We start from the raw sequence: 25,318 nt of genomic DNA on the forward strand, positions 1-25,318 counted from the left end.
TTTAGGAGTTTATGAGATAATGACAACTTGTTAGGGAATTGCAGCAAGAATAACTGCATTTGGAACGAAATTCACATTGGAAAGCGGCAAAAAAAAAAAAAATTGGCCTCATCTCGGTGGAACAACTTTGATCCCCCCTGTGCTTTAACTAAGACCCCCTCGATAAAACCCGGTCTGTATGCCACAGCACAAACATTACCAAGACCAATTCTTGCTTCTCTTCTGCTGAGTAAATAGAGGCCAGAGTTGCTGGGATTCATCAATTCACTTGAAAATGCACCATTTAAAAAAAGTTGAGGGATTCACAGCAGAGCTGAAAGGAGCAGCTCAACTTCCTCCTCGCTCTTCTATTTTGATCACGAGCAGTGAACTTTGAAGTTTTCCCTCAGTCTATTTTCCGCTTTTACTGTAATGTAATGTTATCTTTCAACTTACCTCCCCTTCCCTCGGAAATGAAAGGCACGAGTGTTTATGCTGACAGAGGGAGGCAAACTGAGAGTTTGCGGTGTCAATCAACACCTGCTCCGCTCAGATTCGTTTAAAAATAGTGGGGCTGGAGGGTGTGGATAGGTGGATGACAGCTAAGTAGTCCTTGGAGATTTTTTTTTTGATAGGCAGAGGAGCTTGGTGGCTGTCAGTTAATGCTTTGTGTGTTTGGCCCCAAGGAGACTCTCTGTATGGGGATTTTACACCCTCCTCAAACAACATCCGCTCGCTGTTCGCTTTCATTTTCAACTAAGAACTACAGTTTGTCCTTGTTGCAGGCTGGTGATGCTGCAGTGAACACAATATTTCATTGGCACTGCAACCGTCTCATGAAGAACAGAGTCAAATCGGAAATGCAACTATTTTTTCCTTCTTATATTTGACCAAAAAAACATTTATATCCATCCATCCATACACACAGTACATATGATATTTTTTACAGATTCAGGCAACTGTATTTTTACTTTGAAACTGCACACTGCCCTCTGCAAAAAGCGACCACTTACAATGAAATCTCTGTAAACATCCCCTAAATGCGCATTTTCGCAAAGCTCTCCCATTCCCTCACCATTTCTGTACATTTTTGAGACCGTTGTCAGGCTCTAAGTACAACATGTGCAGCCATAGAAAGCATGTTAACCCGGTCGAACTTTGACCAATCAGGGACTTGGATTTGGTAGTGACGTATAGATGGGGTCTCTTAATACACAGAAGTGCCAACCTTTTGAAAATTGGTCATAATAATTTGCGGTGTGTGCCCAGCTTAAATTATTTGACTACGTTTTTCATTTGTCGGAACAGAGCTGTAAAAGCAAAAACCTGAAGCAAGATTTGCGAGATTTGCACCGTGAAGACATTTCGCACAAAGCTTCGTCCAGCATGTAAACAGTAGAAATAGAAGAAAGAAGAATTCCCTCCCTGCTTGTCCAGTTTTAACACTAGGGGGCTAAATGAGCATTCTTGAATGTGCACCATATGCACGGTCTGTAACTTTAAGCAAAAGTGAAATGAGACTGACCGTCAGATTAAACCTGACTTCCGATTCTAAGATGGTGCCTGTCAAAATAAAATAATTCCTCTGCATGTTTCAGTTAACATTTGCTTTTCCTAATCTGCTGACTGCAAACCACTGCAGAAAATAAACAGAAATTTGCTGAGTTTGATCCTTTTTTCAAGGTTTCTCACCCTCTTTTTGTTCAGTTTCTTAATATGTTTATGAAAATATAGCTTTACAGAATGCTTAATACATCAAATCGAAGCATAAGTGGAGCAATTGTAAATATAAATGGTATCAATATTTTGCAGTTTTGAGATATAAAAAAATGATGAAAATGTTTTTTACTAAACCGTTTCTCTTCTTTCCCTGATGAATCACAGAACAATAAATTTTCCTATTTTGAAATCCTTCCTTTGTCAGTTTTTTCTGCACCAGCGCAGCATTATTCCCCAATATATGTTTTGTATTTGCAATATAATCCAACACCAAATCCCAACATCTGCTGCTTCAGATATTAGAACAGGCTTCAGAGTGCACTCTGTACTTTCCTTTCTCCCCTCCTTTTTTTTAGATCCTCAATTTTCAGCAAGTTATTTATAAAGTCCACAATATGTCTGTCTTGCATCTACAGCGTTAATAATTAATAATGTCACATTTGAACAAAGGAATTAATATTTAAAGGCTTCAATCTCTGCTCAATCTGCAGCACTTTCATCTTTTACATTAAATTTGAAGCCCAAGTCAACATGTTCTGTTCTCAAATAATAGCCCTGTAAACTCTGAAGCATGTGACTGCAGCTGTAGGTGGGGATTTAACAGATTACACGCTGAGGCTTGGAGTTTTGGGAGCTTTTATTTTACACCAGTTTTATTTTACGAGAGTGTGGATATTCTTCTTAAACTGTAGTATAATTACATTACTATCACTTTTTCAAATCATTTTGTTTTTATTGGAATACTGCGCCATTCCATTGGTTTTTTCCCCTATAATTCTCCCAGGTTATGTAGAAACTATTCCCAGTTCTGACAGATTATGGCATCTTTACATAATTAGCATAACAGCATCTTGAAGTGTGGATTGACCCTGCAGACACATTTCTGGCCTCATGGGTGTCTCTGTTCTCAGGAACAGCTCAGTTGTGGGTTATTGCATGTGGCGTATGGGCTTGATGTGGCCCAAATGGAACAAGCTGGCTTTCATATTTTGATATAGGCTATAGCAAGTGTTGTGTGAGCAATACACGGCCTGGTTTGGAGCATGACTGATGAATAAGTGGCAGAGTTTAGGCAGCCACACTCACACTTGGTCAAGGGCAATAGAGAAAAGCACAGATGGAGCCATATTTGGGCCAAACGGTCTTTGTTCTCTGTGCCATGACTGAAAGTTTTGTTGTGACCGCAACTTTTAAAGCTCAGCTATTTTCCTGTCATCTAAGCATTTTAAGCTTGTATGTTTGATTATGGTCGTCTTTTGATCTATTTTAAAAGCATTCCCGGTGGGCTTTTGATCATGGTGATGCGTTTTTTAACCCAAACCAAAAAAAACCTGCGGAGAAAGCCCACCCCCTTTTCCCATTACCCATTCTTTAAAATACTTTCCCCATAGCCCCCTCACACCCCCAACCTCACATTAGCACTACAGCAAAAACGGTGAGCAATATTGGAGCTATCCAGTCGTGCAGTTTTGAGCCAGATGTCAGCTAATACGAGAGAAACAAAGACGTACATGGATCTATTTGTCTGCAAGTGGATGGATCGGAATGGAGCAGAGCAGGGAGCTTGAGCTTGTGGCCTGCTGATTGTAGCAGTGATGGAAGGGCTTGAACCACGTTTTTTCCAACTGCATTTTTCTGTCTGCTACTGATTCACAAGGAATTGAATAAAGAAATACTCAAAAAATGCAATTTTAAGATAAATGTTCTTAATCATCAGCAAAATGCTATAAGAAGATGCTAAAAACAATTTTTAAAGGTTATGAATGTGAACAGATGAAACAGAGTGTAGCAAACAAAAGAGAAAAAAAAGAAGAAGAAGAAAAAAAAGAGTTTAGCAGACAGACTTTCAGAGTTTTTGTTTACTCCCAGCCACTTTACTGACTGCTATCGTGCTCAATATTTACATTCACCTTAACAATTTCATTTAATTACCGAAAACGTCGGCTGTCCAATTCCAACTCGGCCGGCCGAAGGCCCAGGAGGGATCGCCGCGTCATTAGAGGAGGGAGAGGAAAACCCCTAATGCAATTTGTTTGGCGAGTAGACTCTGCAACCTGACGGCGGCCAGATTGGCTTACGTTACCTGGTGCTCCTTATTTACCTCAACACCCAAGGCCATGTCAAAGAAGGTGTGTGTGTATGGGGGGGGCGCGTTAGCCTGAGCAAATTACCACAGCTTTCATGTGGGTGAGGCTCTATCAGATCCTCCTCCTGTGTAAAGTGTAATGGGAGCAGAAGCAGAGTGCTCTGAAGGCCTTCACCTCCGCTGTGTTCACATCCTCAGCAGGACAAGGTGTGTGTGCGAGATAAAGGAGCCGGTCCCAGTCGCCCCCAGCCTGAAGACTGTGGCATCTAGAACATTCTGCTCTTGCCAGTCACCAGGGTCAGGATATTGGATGGAGAGTAATTACACCAAGGGCACTTTGTTGGGGTGCTGTGGTAAATCACAGCTCTGCCTGTGCGCGTGTGTTTGTGCGCACCATTAAGAAAAGGTTAGGCAAACTAATTATGGAGGGACAGTGTAAATAGAAAATCTATGCTTTGAATTAATGTCCATTTGATGCCATCAGCTGTGTCTTTTGTGTTGCAACCAGGCATAAATATAAAATACACTAATGCAATGCTGTTTAAAGTTTACCCTGTGTCTGAGGAAAATCTATTCAAATGTTTTTAAGTCAAGTCATTAGCACATTTCAGACGTGTGAACACCTGCTCAGGTAAAAAGAGCTCTCCCTTTTTTTTAACTTAGTTTTAGGTGAGACTTTCTGCGCTTAGCATGTTGTGTCACCGACAAATGACTGCGAGTGAAAATTCTCACAAAGTGAGGATCTGATTCACCGGAGGCTGTCAAAGTATTTACACTGTTTACGTCAGCTGCTGGAAATCCTTTCACAATAAAAGCTTATATGATTTTAAAAGCTACTAAACCTCTGTATTTTTGACCCTCGTGCTTTTGTTATCCCAACAGTTTTTGTTTATCAAGCAGCTATTTAAATTCAAGTTTTTCTTAAATTTACTTGAAGTTTTTTTTTTTTTTTTTAAATAACTGTGGCCAATTACTTTAAATGCTAAATAAACTGAGCTCCGTTTTTCGTAAAGGAAAAATACGCCATAAAGAATGATTTTCCTCTCCTAATGTGAACTCCTGGGTTTTAAAATAATAGGGTATTGGCAACAAATGTGATTTATAAGAAGCTTAAAGATTGCTAAACTGATAGAAATTGAGTTTAAACGGCATGTTTTCCATGTAAAAGCATTGAGCTTGTCTAAAATTCAAATTGATGGAACATGTTAAATATTTAAGGTCTGAAACACGTGTTTTTTAAATACTATGTTTGTTTTGTATTAATTAGATGTCAGTGGTACATTCTATAAATATGAATATAGCTAGGCCATGTTTGCTCAGCAAATATTTATTTACTAGAAGAGATGTGTCCAGAAGAGGAATGTTTTTTCATCTTTTTTGGTATTTGATTTAGGCGGCTACAGTTCAGAGCTTTCTTTGTTGTTTTTGTAGTTGCATAAAAGCACCACATCCTTTTGTTGTGTGTGTGCACTTGAATCCTTTCAGCACTCAGCCTGTAGGACTTGCAGATTTTTTTGTGTGCAATCTTGCTGAAATAAGCAAGTAGACCTTCAGAGATAAAGGCTGTATCTTGGTGGAACCATACGTTTCTCCCATACTATCAACATCATTGAAGACTAATGTTGCCTTCACAGATCTGAGGGGTACTTGGACCTTGTGTGGTAATGCACCCTTACGCCATCACAGGTGCTGCCTTTTGTACTGTTGGCTGATAAGAAGATGGATGGGCCTCTTGTCTTTGGCCTGGAGGTCGCACCATCAACCATTTTGAAGCTCCAGTGGTCAAGGGTTAAAGAGTTTCCATACATTAAATCATTTAAATTCAAATTTAAAGTTATTTTTATTGATCTTTGTTCTCGAAAGTTCCAATTTTATGACCATAAGGTGCACTAAAAGTCCTTTAAAGTCCCACTCCGATCATCTTTTGTTCCATTTTAGAAGCATTCCCAGTGGTCTCTTAATCAGGATTATTCCGGTTTTGGCCAAAAAGCTGTATGGTTTTCTAGGATATAGTTTCTGCAGAACAGTGGAAGTAGATAAGAAATTTGCCTTTGAGTTTTGGTTGGGCGGGACCGGTGGCACAGAATAGTCCCGCCCCCTTCTCGTCAGAGCAGGGAGGCCTCCCCAGCATATTTTCGACGTCACAAATAAGCTATTTTTTATAACTGAATTTTTTTTTGTCTGCTCCTAATTCACTACAATTTGAATAAAGACATCCTCAGCATAATTTGAGCTTAGTTTTTTGTCCTCCATTATTTAGAAAAATGCAACAACAACATGTTGAAAACACCACAAACAATTTTCATCAGTGGGCTTTTTTTTATATTTTCGCAAAAATTGACTGAATGCCCCATAATCCAGTGCAGCTTACATACGCGTTTTGGTTGTGCTTATTGAACTCCTAGAGTTTCTGTGGTTCACGGAGCTCAAAAGTCTGTCAAAATGTTTTTACTATAACTGGAAAACCACAGAGCTGCACCGCTTAATGAATTGTCAGAGCATTACACCTACTGTTGTCAGGAGCCTGGCAGTGTTATCTGTCTGTGCTTCAACAAAATATTAGGATGAGGTTTTTTGTATTTATTGTGTTACAACTAATCAATGTGGAGAGGTATTGTGAATGAGATAAAACAAGTTTGACTTCTCCGTCATGTTGCACTCTACCATGAATGGCTGGTTAGTGCAGACAAAAGAGGCAAATATGAATAACAACAAAGTCTGCTAGAGAATAAACAGAACTTCCCATTGACCCCTCTGACCAACTCACTGCTGCCTCTCGGTCCCTCAAGCCATTCTGGGTAATACTTCATATGAATTTTTTGTGTTCACTTGATGTGCCTTATGATCTGGTGTGCCCTATTGTATGAAAATAGTCTCTTCAATCTGTGTTTGTTGGTATTTTTGCCTTATGGTGTGAAAAATACGACGCAAAAGAAGTGAAGAGACTTATGCGTTTCTGGTCATATTGAAGCTCAAAGAAAAGTTTGTCACCAGTCTCTCAACCTCACTCAACTCAGAACCTAAAATGCATTTGAGAACAGAATGTTTTTTTCTCATATTTGTACATCTTCAAACAAACAAGTTCAACAAAAATGGGTTCCTTTTGTGTAAAGCTGATTGCAGAAATGGGGCTGACTTTCAACCGGCTGTGTGCTATAAAACAAGATTAAACTTTTTTTTTGTTTCATGACAACAATCGAGAAATATGTTAGTGTTGTGGATTAGGTAGCTTATCACATCTTTTTAGCCTTCATTTTTCATTAGCCCCAGAAACTTCATGATTCTCCTTCTAGCTCTTCTTTCTCCATCTCTGGTACCGGTGAAAGATAGCAGAGGCTGCTGACTGTGTGCTCTGCTAGCTTTGATTTTGGCTTCTTAGCCTTTATTCTCCTCCTCAAACTGGGCGTACTCAGCAGGGTGAAGCTGTTTGAAGTGTTAGATTAAGTTTGTTGTCCTGAACATCCTGTCTGTTCTGCCTCCACAGCTCATTTTCCCCTTACAGGTATCATAGAGTCTTTGCTTTGGAAGTGTGCTATTCAAAGGAAAAATCTTTTGCACAGAGGATATATTTTTTGTGCTACTGTTGTGCAGCAACACATTTACTGAACTAAACGTTTTTCTGCTTTCAAGCAGAAAATAGAGTTATGGTGGTTGTGTCCAAACCCAAGCTGGCTCCTGTTTTCTATTTTAGAGACAATTTCAATTAAATAAATGGATGTTTGAATTGCATTTGGTGTCTTAATGCAAGCAATGATGATGTGCAGGGGATACGTTTTTCTTTATACTGTATTATTATAGATTCACAAGAAAAAAATGTGTTTCTAACATGTTCTTGTGGCATTTTTCTCATGATAGAGGACATATTTAAAAAAAAAAAGGTAAATATTGCATTTCTGAGTATTTTATGAATTCAAATCATTTTTAATAAGGGGTAGACAAAAAATGTTTTAAACTGCTCTGATGCATCCATTTGTAGACGATTAGATCCATGAACGTTTTCATTTTCCTCATCTGAGCTGCCTCAAAACTGTACAGCTGGATTTTCAATATTGCTCCCCATTTTTGTTGCACCGGTAATCTTAGATTGCGGTTGTGTGGGGCTGTAAACTAGCTGGAGATTGAGTAAGCAGATGAGTGACAGGAAGTAGGGGTGGGGTTTCTCTGCACCAACAGTTCAAAGGCAAATTTCTGAAAAACTACTGTCGCTCTGCAGAAACCATCTCCTAGAAAACAACTTTTTGGCTAAAACGACATCATCATAATAAGAGCAATTTTAAAATAGCTCAAAAGATGATGGGAGTGGGACTTTAAAATATTATGTATGTTCATTATGAAATTCCCCCCAAAGAGACATAAAAAAAAGCAGATGTTTTGGTCTACGACATCCTTTTTTCCATAATAATCTCCTGCAGTTAAAACTCCTTGGTCTCCTTGCCGTGGCATTGGACTGAACCCGGCCCGATTGATTGGCGCTCTACCTGCTTGCCTGTTTGTCAGCCATGAATAATCTGTAACGACATTGGGTGCATCAGCGGGGGCCTTGCCGTGTGCATCCATTGTGGAAAATGGACAGCTCAATCAAAAGAAGCTCTTGAAAAGCTGGTCGTAACCGGAGGCAGAGCCTTGACCTAAAACACTGTCCCACTGACTTGAGATGTAGCCTCGGCAACAACCCTCCACAGAAGGTCCTGGTGAATTCCTAGCACTCTTTGGCACATTCAGCCCCACCACCACCTCCTGCTGCTGTCTCCTCCTGTTTAATAGAGCAATGCTTCACTCAGAAGGCCACATTATCCTTGTTAGGAAATTGACGCTTATGACAGCAGCCAAGCTCAGCTTTCTGCATCAGCTAGCATGAGCCACCCATCACCGCAGCACTTTACATGGTAATGCAGGTTGAAGACTTAAAGATAAGGCACTTATGCCCTTGGATCAGTGACCCAAGGCTCACTTTTTAATATTTACGCCTGCCAATACTGCATAGACTAGAGTGTCATTTTGACAAGTTGATGCAATTCCAAGTTGCTTTTGACACGTTGGCCTAGTATCGAGCTTTCTTTTATACAGAAAAGGTAAATTGGAGTGCAGTAAAGTGCATTGTTGCCTTCTAGTAGAAAAGCTTTGGACTCTCACAGGGTTGATGATGACACTGATGCCATCTGGTACAAAGAAGATCCAGGGGAGGAAATAGAACACTTACAGTTCCCCTTTTGACAGATTTCCAGGATTTGCAGACAGTGCATTCTTAAAAGCTTTCATCTGTGATTCCACCCTCAGCCACGGTGAACCCTCTGCTTTGAAACGGCGCAGTCCCCTGATGTAGACTCAGCCAACCCTAATCCCCATATATCCTCTGATGAATCCAAGCCTCACACACTGTAGGGGTGCCGCTTAATTGAATTTCCTTGCTCACAATGAACACACTCAGGACCTGCAAGTTCCAGTCCTTGCCTTTGATAAGCAAATGACCCCTATGGAATTGAGGTCAGAACCTGCAAAAACAAGAGTGAGGGGGAGAAAAATAAAGTCCTGCACTCAGACAAGCCCAATATCGACTCACCCGGGATTGAGTCCAGTGATGTTTACCCTGTGTGTGTTGGGCCCCTGTTGGCTCAAGGGAGCTTCATCTTACCCACACACATTTACACACACTCTCAGCAAAAAGATGTCTGAGCTCTCACAGTGTGACCTCCTTTCTTTTGTCAACCATTACGCTCCTTTTTCTTGCTCATTTCAATAGAACACATGTGTAAATAATCTTGTCTTTGCCACACATTGAACACAAAGTGTTGTTGTGTCCTTTTGTGCTGGTTTGTGCGCAAATGGATCCTGAATTGTGCTCACTTGCCTGAAGACTTGGCGAGAAGCTCCAGCACATAAAGTGAGGTCAGGTTGTTCATGAACCTAACCACTCTGCATCCTCTTTCCTTTCAATTTTTTAAACTATGAACATCTTGGGGGAAGAATACAATGCCTCAGTGTTTCTCTGCCTAAACCGCCTTACAGATTATTCTTTTTAGACAAAATCATTGTATTACCTGAACCGACACACCAGCTTTACATGTTTAGGTGGATCAATTTACAGAATCACAGTTTATTCATTTTTGTTTCAAAATCTGCATTTTAAAGAAATATTGCTTTTGTACCCGCATACTTGTTTCACTTAGTAGAAATTCATTATTAGTTAAATTGGTTGTTAGGTATAAATGTTCAACAGTTGAGAAAGAAAAGTCACATGACAGGTTTCAATGGACTTGGTTTGTCATTAGTTTTCTTTTTTTCAGCTGAAGATTCAACGACCACCTTTGAAAGCAATTTGTCCCCTTGAGGTCAAATTTGAATAGAGTACAGTGTTCTAATGTCATATCGCGGTTCACCTTTTTTTGCAGATTTTTTAGTGCCAATTTTGCATGCTTTTTTTTTGGTTCTGCGTGTTCTGCATCCTGATTGGCTGTTGACCTCATCAGTCCCTCTCTTCCCTGCCGTATCCTCTGTGCAGAATGCGTGCAGTTTGCGGGAGTTACAGAAATCTTTGAGTGCGATCAGATCTTTGTTTTCATTCTAAAAAACTAGACTTTTTTTCTATGAAGGTTTGAACTTTGAGAGTTTAAAAAAGAGAGAACAGTGTGAAAATGTTCATGTCTGTCTGAGAAAAGTGGAGAAAGTGTGGAGTGTGCTGCCTTAAACATCTGCAATTCTACTGTCTAATTTTAATTTCACCTATCACGCGTTATCTATGGATAATCGAGGGAACATTGAATCAGTTATATAAAAATGAACCCCTGTGATGGTTGTAGGTATTAAATCTGGCCACTAAAGAGAAAAGAATCTTCTCAAACTATACCAAGTTGAACCATTTTCCACTAGATTAAATAGTTTCTAAATTTCTTGCAAATGAAACTTCTAGTTTATAGCTGCATCTGATTGATGAACCATCACGATAGACGTCCCTCTAGTTGTTTTTATTTTCAGACATGCAGTTTGATTTAGAGGTAACAGTTCAATTAAGCATTTATAATGAAAGTGACCTCTGATTTGTAGCAGACAGTGGTTGTTTAGATTGGTGGAAATTGCAGCAAATGAAAACATTATAAAGCTAGGAACATTTTATTTGAGCATTGCTACCACTAAATTCACTGTTTGTCTCCCCCGAAAACGTAGAAGGCTGAACGTCTGGGACATAAATCCATAGCTGCAACATTTCCAGTTGATGATGTGTCCTGAGCTTTGCTTTAATTGTTTGCTCTAATGAAATGTGGCACAGGGACACAGTGAGATTCTGCATTGTCTTTAAGACTGACTGAAGAATTCGAGTTAGAGATTTGCTCCAATTCATGAAGTTGTAGGCATTTACTATTATCCTTGTGGACTTTTTTGTCCTTCTATTTAACTTTTGGGTCTTACTTTGCCAAGTTTTGAATACTTAATTTTCCAAGCTCAGTGCAGGTACCAGCAAGTAAAAATGTTGCGATGGATGTCTTCAGTGCTCTCCATCTTGGTTGCTTCAATTCCAAAATCAAGTTTTGCCAAAGTGATGGTTGGTCCCATTTTTTTTAACCTTTTCTACTTACTTCAACTCCTGTTTACTGTTTGATGTTACTTGCTTGTACTATAGTACGCCAACAGCACATTTTGCTTGAACTGCTTTCAAATTGTGGTTTCTTGCTCGTAGTTGTCAGTAAACTTGACTGTGAAGATTTTCAGGGCTTCGATGCCTTTTTTCCCCTCTCCTGCTGCGTTTTGTTGCTATAAAGAGCGCTGCTTTTCTGGATGATCCGCACGCCGTGCCAAAGACATCACCGTGATGTTTATGATGGGGCTGTAACCCAGATTTATCCCGTTGTAAATCTCATGCAGATGTTTTCTTTTCTTGCAGCAAAAGCTTCTGACAGCCCCTCAAAGTCGTGTTTATTCCTTACAACTAACGTAATGGAAGCGATTCTTCAAACGCAAAAGAGACTTCTCATTTTTATGGACTCCTTTAATGGACTTTCTTCCCTGATTATTTGCATCCAACAGCAGAAACTTTACCCAATTACTGGTAATAGGCTTCATGCAAAACATCATAATGCACTCTTGAAGCTCCAGTGAGAAGTAAATCATTTTATTACACACAATCTTTAAATATGTTTTTTCTTTCCCATCTCTCATGCATAACTCCAAAAAAATGTCTACATTTTGTCCTCATGTTTTTTCATTTTTGAATGAATCTTATCTAAAAGGTATTGCAGTATTTCTTTATATCTATTTTGATTTATTATTTTATTGTTCTAGCATCTGATAATGTTGTAATCTTTTTTCAATGTATTGATCACCTCAAAAATAAATCAAATGAATTTTGAAACAAACTGTTTTTAATGATTTATGTGGATGCCCTGGTTTTTAACGCAATTCAAACACATGCTCACTACTTTATATTTTTTTTAAATGCCAGTGATGATGTTACACATTTGGCTGAGTTAAAACTAAAGATAAGAAGATTTTTTCCAAAGACTATTTATGAATCCACTGTTTTTCTGATGAAAACCTGATTGAAATAAATGAATGTAATTCTATCTTTTCTAATTACAAATGGTTTAAACGCAAAGCATTGTGGTCTATATTCACCAATTTAGTGATCAACAACACACACTGGTTTTTGGCAGAGACTTTCTGGGAAACTTCCAGGGCACTGTATTTTGGAATTGTAGGTTCAGACACCCTGGCACAGTGAACGCTCAATATAGTGAATAGTGAATTTGTAGGGAGTAGTGAGTGAATTCAGACAAAGCCAAAGAGAATAGTAGGTTCTTACCAGATTACTGATTAGTTTTATATGGAGTAAACATATTTAACGTGTATATTTCACGATGATAAATTCTAAAATAGATGTTTGCATTGCTTTTTGCCCTTTGTTTTTTGAAGTGCATATATTCAGAGCAGTGATCTGGAGATTTTGCGTCTAGTACAGTTTGCTAAGGGGGCTTCACTGCACTCCATTACCAAAAACCCTTCAGGGTTCCAGCTGCAAGCTTTAGGATTCATACTGTGTCAGTCACAATCACCCATTACATGTACATCTTCCACCTTGACCTCTCTGAGTTTTGGGATATGAGCTCATATTGAAGTGGACCACAGACCAACCCAAGGCTGAGAGAACCATTTCATGTTTTAATTATCATTTATTTGATGGCTTAGGTGCTCCATTTGTATCTGTTTAGAAAGGAAGGCATAAACGTATTGCTTCAAAAACATCTGTGGTATATCTTTGTTAATGTTATTGAAACTTAAAATTGAATCTTGTGCTCAAAATGTGAGTTTGCTGCAGTTTTTGAAAATTAGGAAAACACTGGAAGATAAAATAAAATAAACAAAGCCTATAATTATCAACCGCCATAAAAATTGTATTTTGTTCACCAAGTGATGAGATTATTTGTCCTACTTATTAATTGGAGTGAAATTGGACAGAGAGACTCAGAGGAGTGTTACTGGAAGGTGTCAGACACAGAAAGCAGGTAATTATGGAGACAGGAAGAGATAAGGGAACAGAATGCAATTAGCCTGGCAAGCAGAGCTTCAAATTGTTCTTCTTAGGATTCCTTACCTCAGGTTTGCATTGTTCATGCTTTGCAGCTCCATATGGACCTTTACTCACCCTCCAACTTTAAAAAAGGAAGATGGTTTTATTTCAATCACATGCATTTTTACTGTAACAATGCATTACCGGCAAATCTGCACTGATTGCCAGATTACAAATGTATGTATTCCTACCTTCTTTTCCCCCCCTCTTGAGCATATAAACCGCTAAGTGCTTAGCATAAATCAGAGCCATCAGATATTTCTTGTTCTTCACATTTAGGGCTGGAAGAAGTTATCTATTTTTTTAAATAAAGTTTGCTGTTTGAGAACATGCTGCATATTGATTCTCCAGGATTTGCAACACTCACACTTAGTGCCACACATGGTTTTAAAACAAAAAGCTATTCCTCCATCCTGTGCAAGACATGATTGACACATCTCTACAGTAGAATTCTCCAGGACAAAAAAGATTTTCTCCTAAGGCTTATTTCTGAAGAATAAAAAGTAACAGTTCAGTTCTTTCCCTGTTGTCCCCAACAATAGTATTTTTTTTCTTTCTTAAGTTTTAAGGGAAAAGCTGAAAGCCTCCATGCTTTTAATTTGGAGGGGAAAAAAAGAAGAATTTCTTTTGCTCCATTTGTTCATTCTCTGCAGTGCCCGTTTTCTTACTTTAGCCATGTGTTTCAGCTTTTAGGTGTTCTCTTAGTGTGCCAAACGCCGTCAAACCTGAACCAAAAAACACTCTGAGCTTTACTTCATTCAGCAAGACTATAAAAAAGCAGGATTACTTTTAAGAGTTTTGTTTTTTTTAGATTAATCCATGGTTTTAGGAAAATTGTAATAAAACAGAAATATTTGTTTTGGCTTTTTTAATTAGCTGTTGTGGAAGCAGGTTAGAGAGCATGCTTGTTGACTGTCGCAGCACCAAGGGAAGGGGGAATGTTGATGCTCAGAGAGGTGCTTCAGGCCAGGATTGACAGCAGATGTACTTCCATTTACCGTGCTCATATATAGGAAAATCTGCTGCACTTAAGCACTAATATGTGCTGGTGTGACAGTAGCCCTCACTGGTACTTATGACTGTGTGGTTAAAGGCGATCCGTGATGTCACCCGTTGGATTCTGCACAGCCAAAATGAAAACTGAAGTAGGTCGAGTTTCCTCCACCTGAGTCAGTAACATTCAAATATTGGCATTTGGGGCAAGACAAAGTGAAGTTTAAAGCTCTGTTGGGTCCACCCATGCATCGACATAAATGCTGATCAAAACAATGCCCCTGGAAGGATGCACAATTCAGCTCAGACAAAATCCAAGAAGTAGATTTAAAATACCCACAATCACTCCATAGTCTTCATGTATAAAGCTATACGTTCACACCGAATGCAATTTATGCATCAAATATGCGCCCGCTGCCTCTCTCTTGACGTGTGTCAAATTTGCTGCTCGATTCTTGACTGTATATCTTATTTGCAATGCCAGGAAGACATGATGTTAAGAGATCTGGTTTATTTTAAAGAGCTCTACAATGTGGTCAGTAAGCACATCTCCATGTCTGGGTTCATGACATCATTCAGAGACTCTCCCAGTGAGCTTCAGCATCTACTGCAGGAGCTGGGTCTGAATTATGGCTTTCAGTGGTACTTTCATCTCTCGGTGACCCAGTTTGATGACTTGCTGTCCCACATTAGTCCATGGAGGCAAAAAAAGTATAAGTATGAATAAAATTAGAGGAATGTTTTATTATTGTCTCGAAGCAAATAAGAAAAATATCCTAAAGTTCGGAAGGAAAATGATCGGATTCTCCTTCATGTTGGTTTGGAACTTCCACCCATCTGATCACATCATCAACACCCCACGGCCCAAAGTTGAGTCGCTAATGGGTTAACGTTAAGTTCAGATATCTGAATGTCTCAGAACGCGTCTGTACATTGACTTAACATTGAAATTGGACGCGGCTGTCGGGGAAATCGCATTTTCTGTGATTTTAGCTCAAGTAGCAGTCCTTAACCACATCTTTATCAAATCTGACTTTAACACAGGAGTCATTGGGAAATCCCTCCCTTCGGTAACCTGCCTCTAGTGGCCTTCTAATGGAACTGCAACATTCCAGTCTGTCAAATTTGAGAACTGTATTGTTGTAATTTGATGACATTTTCAAAATACAATTAAAAAACAAACAAAAGGTGAACCACTGTTTTTTTTTCTAAATGTAATTGCTGTATAGGTTTGCTGCTGTGGCAAGTGGTGCTTCGTAAGGGCTCCAGACTGAGGCTGGAAATGATCTGAAGGCAAATCAAGTGTGGGAGCGGATTGCTGAGAGCACCACGGTGCTTCCATGCAGAAGTTCAAGAAAATACCTCCCTTTGGTTTGGAAAATTCTGTCCGAAAACGCTTCGTCAAACCATAATGCGTCCCGTGTGACTAAAAAAGCCTCTGTTCCCGTGTGAACGCCTATCTCTAAAACAGAAAATATTACATGGAGAGAAAACTGGAATCCCAACAAACTGGTAATCTCTTTATCAGAGTGAAGGCGCAGGGATCCACGCAATGGGGAGAGAAAGTTTAAAGCTCAATATAAAAAATAATCATGACAGCAAATCCCAAACATATAGGCAAAAGCTTATAAAACGAAGGGTTACTTCTCATTCAGAAAAAAAGACAAATTCCGCACAACCCTGTGTTGCTTGGACCGTGCAGTAGAGTGGATTAGCTTCCAATTTTTCTTTGTTTATCCAGGGCTTTTCCTCCCTTTCTTCTAAAAATAAAAAAAGCAATTTTTACTACTGTGTGGTAGCAGCAGCATCTCATATCTGCACCATTGTGAAAACACTTGATAGATTGGGATCTGCTCACCCTTTTCTGGATTTGACAATAGAGAAGCTGGCAGTGCTGAACATTTGTGTTTGCACCGTTTGTCTGGTTTGTTCGTTTTTCCTTCCTAACTGTTGCTGTTTTACGCCCAGCAAATTACAGCGCGGATAGCTGTGAGACTCTTGTCTCATTTTCCTCAGTAAACAAGCTCTGCTCTGTTTATATATGATTATGGCTGTCTGCTTGTTTTCTCTTCCAGGTCTTTTTTTTTTCCTTCCTTGTTATTATTACGTACCCCATTTGTTTGCCTCGTTGTCGTTTAGCTTTCGAACATGCTGGGGATGGACGTCATTCAGAGTTCACGTGTTTTGTTTTTTCTGCTGCTTGCCTGGCAGGCCTGCCCGTCATGTGGGTGACGATTGACATCACCAGACAGCAGGTGGAGAAAATCTTCGGCCTGGATGAGTACTGGTGTCAGTGTGTCGCCTGGAGCACAACCGGAACCCAAAAGAGCCAGAAGGCGTACATCAGGATTGCTTGTGAGTGCACTTTAAATTGATTTGTGAGGGTGCCAGCCCCTTTTTTGGGGGGGTGGGGGGAGCACACTCTAATAAGTGATTTAAAGACCCACTCTGATGATCTTTTGATCCGTTTTACAAGCATTTCCTGTAGTTGTTTATGATTATGCTGTTTTTAGGCAAAATCCCAGTTGGTCATTAGAAATTTGCCTCACAGTTGTGGGCGGGATCTTTGGCGCAGAGCAATCCCGCCCCCCCTTCCCCTCTCTTTTGCAGAGCGGAGCATTGAGCTTGGGACACGCCTAGCTTATTTTCTACATCACAAACCTGTTTTGTTTTTTTCAAATTTAATTTTTTTGTTTGCTCCCGCTTCTTAAGGATTTGAGTTAAGAAATAACTGGAAATGCAATTTTGAGCCTACATTTATTTATATATGTCCTCCATTATCAAAAAAATGCCACAAGAACAAGTTAAAACACCAAAGAGATGATTTTTCATCAGAGTGGGTCTTCAACAATTAGCCTAAAGAGCGACTCAGTGTTGCTCCACAGTTTTATATTTCATCTAAATGGGATTTAAATTGTGTATAGAAAAGGTGGCAGGTTTGGGTACTAATGAATCTTCGGGAAGGCAGTCTAAGAGAGAAAAAGAAGAATCACTAAACTTCAGTATTCATGAGCATATTTTTTTACCAGCTACAGTACATCAGCAATGATCCCTGTGAAAGTAACAAGAATAAAAACAGATTTGAAATTTATTGCTGTGCAGCAATCATAAATCTGCCTGGGGAACACGGGAACATCCCTCGCTGCTGCCTCAAAACCTTTATTAGATGGAGCCATTTTACATTTGAGCATTTTAAAGCATTCTGCCTATTAATTCCCACATAAATATGGAACAGTTCAGACGGAGCCGAATGCGGCACAGTCTCCAAACCTCCAGCCGTTTTGAAAACACCCATTCATTATCTGTCCTGATTTGAGAGTTTGACAAAGTCAGAGAGACGCAGGATGAAAATCAGACACATGCTTGAATAACGATGAATCAGCCGATGTTCCTGACACTAATACAGCACTCAGCCCCTTATATTGTTAAACTTTAGTGCCTTTTTTTAAAAGATTGTTAGACCTACACTGTCATCCAGTCCCATTGCATCTGCTTTAGGTTGTTTAAATGTTAGGAAATCTCCGTTTCTCTTAATATTTCTCACAGTGTGATTGGTAATGACAGGCTAAATAACTCAACCTTAGGCCGCCCTCGTAATAAGGTTGTTTTGCTTCGAGTCAAACCGACCTGTCGGCTGCATAGCTCATCTGGTACAAATAAACGTGCGTTTATCTTTCCTGCTGAGCAAATACAGCCACTTTTACCTGGATAATTCACAGCCAGAGCTTACAAATACACGGCGGGACTCAGTGCAGCAGGAAAAGGGCTCAATGAAAGTAATGCGAAGCCCCATGCAGCCAGCCAGGCTTGCAGGAGATCTTGTCCAGGCGCCTCAGGGTTTTGTTTTCGTGTGGCTGCTCCAAGCCGTCATGCAGATGGAGGCTGGAGGCTGCCGGATGCCACTGAGAGGAGAGTGGGAGGTAGTGAGGGGTAATGCAATTGCTTTTGCTTGATGCCGGTCCCTCTGGCAGCAGACAAACATCTCTGAACCAGCCAGCCAGCCTGTAATAAGCAACATGGTTGCTGCCACCGATCCCACTGTGGCTTAGGGGCCAACTAGAGTGCGGCATGCTCAGCGAGGCCATGGGTGAATATTTCCGGAGTGAGCTTTAGAAACGTCTCCAAGTCTTGTGTAGGGGTGTACTGATTCACTTAAACAATAGTTTGATCTATATCATAATTTGTGGTTGCCGATTTGATTCATAGTCAACATTGGTTCATTTTAAACGATCCGATTCACTGACCTAAAATGGATCCAGGACACCTTTGGCCAAACATTTTAACCAGTGTGACTCAGAGATAAATATCTGGTACTGGACAGTACAGGTGAATGACTGTAATGATGAACTGATCGGTTTTTGCTGACATCACATGCATGTTCTCCACTGTGATGACACTTGGTCGTTATAGTGAAGTAAACCTACCGTCCCTGATATTGTCCAATATCCATTCTAATCAATTTATCTTATTATGAAACAATTTTAAAATTGGTATAGATCAATTCAAACAGACCGATTCGGTTGTATAGTTGGAACATAAATCGATTCATCGGTTTGGTTGATTAATCGTCACAACCCAAGTCTTGTGTCATTTTTAATCGAAACAGTCTCAAGTAAAGGTTTGTTCTTCACTGCATGTATTTCTTCTAGATTTGAGGAAGAACTTCGAGGAGGAGCCGCAAAGTAAAGAGGTTGCGTTGGACCAGGAGGTGTCACTGCGCTGCCATCCACCTGAGGGAGTGCCACCAGCCGAGGTGAGACATGGAAACAGCACATCTTTTAAACCTTTACTTGCCTATCTTCTCCAGCTGAACCAATGGTAGGAAGGCTTATCTCCATACAATTCCACCAATGAAAGGACAACCTGGTTTTTGGAAACTAACACCTTTAATTATTCCACATCATTGATTTACCATCTCTCTTACATCTCTGAGAAGCCATATATCACATCTTCTTGTCATATCACTCAGGATAAGCTAGGAGGATTCACTCCCCGTTTGGCATCTCTAAAGGGCCATCCATAATTAATGGGTCTATTTGCCTCGCTCTGTCCTTATCTCATTCTTTGTGCTCCATGCTCAGTCTCTCACATTCACCTGCTCTGCTCAGGCTCGTCTTTCTCTCTGGCGTTCGTCTGTGTTTAGAGGGCCAGAGTTGTACCAGCTGTTTCACCTGGTGTGCTGCATCCTCCCAGTCCCAGATAGGCACTAACTGCTTTAATAACAACACAACAGGGGCTTAGGCCAGCCACTCAGACAGCCCCGAGACCCAAAGGCGGAAGACAAGCCAATCACAGAATAACAGTGCGCAGACAGTTTTGCAGAGAAATGGGAAGGAAGGTGCCAACTAAGGTTCAACCCCCAAACATCAGAGCAGAAGTCGCCACAGGAGAAAACCCAGCGAGCGCACAAGTGGAAGAAAGCCCAATTAAACGGTGTATCGCAACCGGCAGTAATACCAGCAACAATGCTGCTGTAATGTTGCTTCACTTGAGGAGGAACAAGGTCAAGTGAGAGCAGGGGAAAAAAATAAAGAAACACGCAAGCCAATCTGAGAACACACCAAGAAAGTAATAATGTCCCTTTTGGTTTGTGGAAGAGAATGCAGAACTTACATGAACCATGACTAACTATTCACAGAAAACTAGCAGATGTCCAGGAGCTACAGAATAGCACCAGCAATTTCCTCTCAGCGAAAGGAGCAGTAGGTGGTCAAATCAGCAGGCTATATAAATAAATGGCTTCTTGGTGTCATACCAGCGTGTCTGATGTTTTCGTGTGCATCAGGGAAGAAGTGCCTCTTATGTATGATTGTGAAAGTGTTAACTTTGCATTCAGTTACAAACTTTGACCGGGTAAATGCCTTTTCAGGTGGAGTGGCAGAGAAACGAGGATTTGGTCGACCCAACATCTGACCCCAATTTTGTCATCACGCCTGATCATAATCTTGTCATCAAAGCCGCCCGCCTGGCAGACACGGGCAACTACACGTGCGTGGCCAAAAATATCGTCGCTCGCCGCAAAAGCAACTCCGCCACAGTCCTGGTTTTTGGTAGGTGCTGACTCTTCCTGTCCACGGATGTCAAACTGCTACACACTTGGGGGGGCTAACTGCAGCCCCTTGTCTTTGTTTTGAAGTCTGAAATCTGAAAAGCAGCTCAAAAGGATAATTTTACGTTTGCATGGTGCTTCTGTGATTCCGCATTTTCACATTAACCTCTGCATGCTCTCCTGCACGGAACATTTCTGCTGCGCATACATGTTTGTTCAGGCTTCTCTGTGTAGTTGTACAGAAAAAAACCAAAAGCTGCACGACTGACATGTTGACAACCTGCCCATATCAACTCTATTCGTCAACCAGAAATAAATCACAGATGTGTATCTTGCATAAATAATGACAGAAAAGAAAAGGTAAAGACGTCCATTCAGGGGAGGAAAAAAAAAAATGAAGCCAATCTCAGAAGTCACGGCTGACGTCTCCCCTCTGGTGCGTATCCAGAGAGAAAAAAGAATTAACAGCAGAAATTAACGACTTGGCTTGATTAGCAGACTGACCTTTATTAAAATTCAGAGTAAGTGCATATTTATGTCACTGAGGATTTTCAGGCCTCCGGATTGAATAAAGCCTGGGAAAGAAAAGATTTTGCAAATAAAACTATGTTGATGTTATAAATTTCTGACACATTTATTGTTTCTATTGGAGCTGACAGAAAAAAAAAAAGATGCAATGATGGGCTGTAAAATCATTCGGAATGGCTCAAATATATTTGTGCAAATATGTTTTCCAAATAAAATTTTTAAAGTGACTTTGTTTTTTTATATAAGAGGCATGCTGAGTCATCGGAGGTTGGAAGCTGGGATGGCAGGCGTGTTTGTGAAATCCAGAAAGACCTCATTTTCAGAGCAAGGAACAAACGTGTCTGTGAATCCAGTTAAGCCCTGCGCTAAATGCTGATTGGGTGGATTTGAAGTGAAGGTGCATATTCCACAGGCGGAGTGCGGCCGTGTGCTTGAATGGTTGTGGTGCACAAAAACACCTAGAGTGAAAGGCATGGCAGCCGTGCGAACTTGCGTTTCCATACTTCAGAATTCATGTGCTGTCAGTGGCCGCTGTGGAAATGCTTTCTGCCAACGGCTGCTGCCCAGAACGGTTTACATCAGCAAAGTGAGAAGATGTAAAGAGAAATGTTGGGGGATTAGTTATTTATAAGGAAAGCCCCCCCATGTCAAACCAGGAAAGATTATTTAGGAATATTCTGTAAAAACAGGACTACAATGAAGTATTTCCTAAATATGTTTTCGCTGTTTAGTAAGTATTTAACTTAAATTAGAATTTCTTAAGTGATAGAAAGTTAAATAATTTTTGTCAAGTATAATTTATGTGTATAAAAGTAAAAAGTCTAATAATTGTGCAAACCTTAAATTCTGATCACAGATTGACCTTTGTTTAAAAAAAAAAAAACACTGCCAGAAAAATAATACGGTGTTTTTATATACTCCTATTTACTAACAAAGCTATTTTAAAAAAGGTGTTATGAATGATATAAATCTATTTTTTGGCTTTTGTTTCTGGGTGTTTGGGCTTAAAGGGAACAAAAGGCTGAATCCATATGACTGTATACCAATCAATCACTACTTTTAGCAAACCTTTTATCAACATGCATGCAGCACATAAGGTGCTTTACATAACAGACATATGTAATCATAGGTCAAACCAATAAAACGTCATAGAACACAATAAACTAAAAGCAAAAATGATTATGAAATGGAAGGAAAGAATGTGGTTTAAGTTTGAGAAGGCATGCCATGGATTAAAAGAGAGGGGGGGAAAATGTGCAATTATGAGAACTGGGTGATTTTTTTTTGCAATACGGATGCTGCCATATTGGAGCCAGACTACGTCAGTAAGTAGGGATTGATCCTAATCGATCCAAGTCATCGTTTCTATGGCAACCACTGTTGTCAGTCAGGAGTGAGCTTGTTGGAAATCCACACGCCTAACGCTTGAAAGCGAGCTCTGGAAAATCTGTCAAACGTGTCAAACGTTGGATGTGGGGGCCAGTAGGCACCACATGATTTTATCGAGTCATCTGATTGGCCAGTTTATAACTTTAATAACTTGTACTACAGAAAAATATCATGAGAATGTTAAAAAAAATTGTTTGTCAATAGAAGTCAATGGGGTTTTGTCTTCTTGGAAACAGCAGGAAGGGGCGACTCAGACACACACACACACAATGAAAACATCATAAGGTTAGTGTGGTGTTGAAGTGAATAGTATTAAGAATTAAAGTTGTTTTTTAATTGTATCATTTTTAATTTTAAAAATGATTTTTTTTTTGTTAGTTTGTTCTCCACTGAGCCATCAGCAGAATAATTAAGTAGCACAACTGAATTCATCATATTAATTTATTTGCCTAAAAACTATGGAGTAACTTGTCACAGACACACACCCTCTTTTACTTGCCTTGTTTAGTCAAGCAGAAACCTTTCGCCCATTTCTAAAGCCGTGGAGATCGAGCGCACGTGCGCTGTGAATGATGTGTACGGCATCCCACCTCAACCACAAGACAGAGGGCATTTTTAAAAAAAAAAAAAGATTTGTTATAGCTGCTGCTGCTGCTGTTGTTGTTTCTTTAACCCTACAACAAAAAAGAAAAATCATTAGACTGAGAACATTGCACAAGTAGATCTACCTAGCTGTAGCAAGTCATAATAGCTGCTACTTTTCAAAGGGGGTTCAACAGGGGGCCAGAGATGCATTTTAACAAGACCTGGCTAGTGTGACTGCACTCTGTGCTAAGAGGTAATCAGGGGCCGAGTTGCCTGGCAATTTACCTCGCTGTGCCGGGCAATCAATCGCATAGAGAGGGCAAGGAAATGATTCAGCCACGACAAGCACAGGAGAGAGTTAGACGAGAGGGGGGGGGGGGGGGGGGGTGGATTAGGAAGGGAGTATGTACAGAGAACAACAGCACTGCTCGGGTCAATAAATCAGGAATCTCTGCACCCCATAATCTGAGGGAAACAAAGCAGATGCAGAGACAGAGCCTGCAGGAGTCGATGTAATCACCTGCCATGATGGAGAGACACTGTACAGCTCCAATTATGTGCTAATTGACAGTTAAGGTTTAGAACATGAGCTCGGGTTCACTACGTGGCTGCAATAACAGAAACTCGAAGCGCAGAGTTTTTAGACCTCCTGAACTTTATAGTTTCAAATATAAAAGAGGAATAAATTATACAATAGTGCTCCATCATTCCAGGAACCCTTTACTTTATACAAAGACATTTGGAGGGTTTGGAATCCACGGTGAAGGGCAATTTAAATGACCCAATTACCTCTAATCATTTTCCTGAAACAACAACATTTCCACGAAGATTTTTTATTTATTTATTAGTTCCAATGGCTTGAATAGCATGAATTTACTCTGAAGATCTCTCTGGTTTATAAGTGTGTTTTTACATGGCCTTAGAGCAAGGGTGCCCAATACATCGCTCGCCATTTACTGGTCGATTGCAAAGTAAGTGTGGGCCAAAAAATAAACCAAAAAAGGAAAGATACTTTTTTGAAACACTTCCCATCGGTCAATCATCTCAACTGTGAAGCACACCACTTATTTGACATTCAGAACAGCTTATTGGACATCCCCTGACACATAACGTCACTGTATAATGCATGTTCCCACTAAACTGAGCGCCAAGATCTGTTAGATATGGATTTTTTCTTCCTTTTAAACTTTAGAAAGCAGGAGCACCAGACTCTTAACCGTAAATATGGCAGATAATGCGCCTTTATTTTTTTATCTGCCTGGTCCGAGGTCAGTCACTCAGAAAGAAGCTGGAGCAGAACGCTCATGGAATATTCCTGTTGTTGGCACACCATGCGGCGCCGTTGTCACGACATCGATGAACACACGGGTCCAATTCAACAAGCTGTTGAAGGAAAGATGACAGAGGAACTTTTTATCATGTTGTAATCTCACATCTAAATGTAACCTATTGTCTGATTCACTTTAAAATCTGCTTCTCATTAGAGAGTGTTCAAAGTGTCCCTTAGTGACTTGGTGTTGTGTGATTGTCTGCAGTGAGGTTTTGTTTCACTGGATTTGGCCGTATAGTTCCAGCTCATACATTGCAGTGTGGAACCAAGAAGTATGAAAGCAGTTTGGATTTTTTTGATTTTTTTTTTGTTTTGTTTTGTTTTTAAAGAGCAGGGCAACACTTTTTTGCATGTCGGGTAATCCTGGCTGCTCTGTCCCTTCATCCATCCATCCCTCCCTCCTTCCAACTTTCCCCCTTCCTCATCCCTTCAACCCCCACGGTGCCGCTTTGACAGTCAACGGTGGCTGGTCCACCTGGACCACCTGGTCGTCCTGCAGCGCTGTGTGTGGGCGTGGCTGGCAGAAGAGGAGTCGCAGCTGCACCAACCCCACGCCACTGAACGGAGGCACATCCTGTGAGGGGCAGAACGTGCAGAAAAGTGCCTGTGTGGCCACCTGTCCAGGTAATCCCAGGCATCCCTGTTTGTCGTCTGCCGCTTGGCTTCTCATTGCTTTCCTTTTCCTTTCTTTTTTTCTTGCATCTACAAGTCATCGTCTCTGTAGCTGCCCTTCAACTGTTGGTTTTTCTTTTTGGTTCCTGCAATTAGACTGCTTACACAGCAATGTAAGACGCTTCAACATAAGGCCTCACCCAACAAATGATTTCTTCTTCACATTAACTATCATTTGCTCTGTGCACGGTCCAAACTTTGAAAACCGCCACCAGTCACAGAAGTGTGTCACACCTGCCAGTGCATCTGTTATGATTTGCCGCTCATGCTGCGTAGCAAATATCAGCTATAAAAAGTAGAATTGTGACAAGCTGCGTGTCGTGTTGGCGTGACAAACGTCGAGAACATGTCATTTGCTGGTCCAGTGTCTGCTGGGAAGCTGTTGGACAGGTAGATGGGGTCCTTCCTGATAGCGATGAACCCATATCG

General features: G+C 40.4%; 1 protein-coding gene and 1 long non-coding RNA gene across 5 annotated transcripts in view; one reads left to right on the forward strand and one right to left on the reverse strand.

Annotated features, from left to right (window-relative positions):
* unc5a (unc-5 netrin receptor A) overlaps nt 1–25,318 on the forward strand; it is a 154,414-nt gene that overhangs the window by 90,076 nt on the left and 39,020 nt on the right. For 2 of the 4 annotated variants that reach the window (XM_020706676.3, XM_004073514.5), the window contains exons 3-6: nt 16,548–16,691; nt 18,986–19,089; nt 20,206–20,386; nt 24,674–24,841. In XM_020706676.3, the coding sequence (XP_020562335.1) occupies nt 16,548–16,691; nt 18,986–19,089; nt 20,206–20,386; nt 24,674–24,841 (597 nt within the window). The remainder of the gene's footprint in view (nt 1–16,547; nt 16,692–18,985; nt 19,090–20,205; nt 20,387–24,673; nt 24,842–25,318) is intronic. The other 2 variants (XM_020706677.3, XM_020706678.3) reach the window with 1 other exon arrangement.
* The window catches only part of LOC144994910 (uncharacterized), a 32,703-nt gene that overhangs the window by 3,249 nt on the left and 4,136 nt on the right, over nt 1–25,318 (reverse strand). The gene's annotated exons all lie outside the window — the stretch shown is intronic.

Source organism: Oryzias latipes, chromosome 10, assembly GCF_053564925.1.
Source record: "Oryzias latipes strain Hd-rR chromosome 10, Olatipes_Hd-rR_3.1".
Taxonomy (NCBI): Eukaryota; Metazoa; Chordata; class Actinopteri; order Beloniformes; family Adrianichthyidae; genus Oryzias; species Oryzias latipes.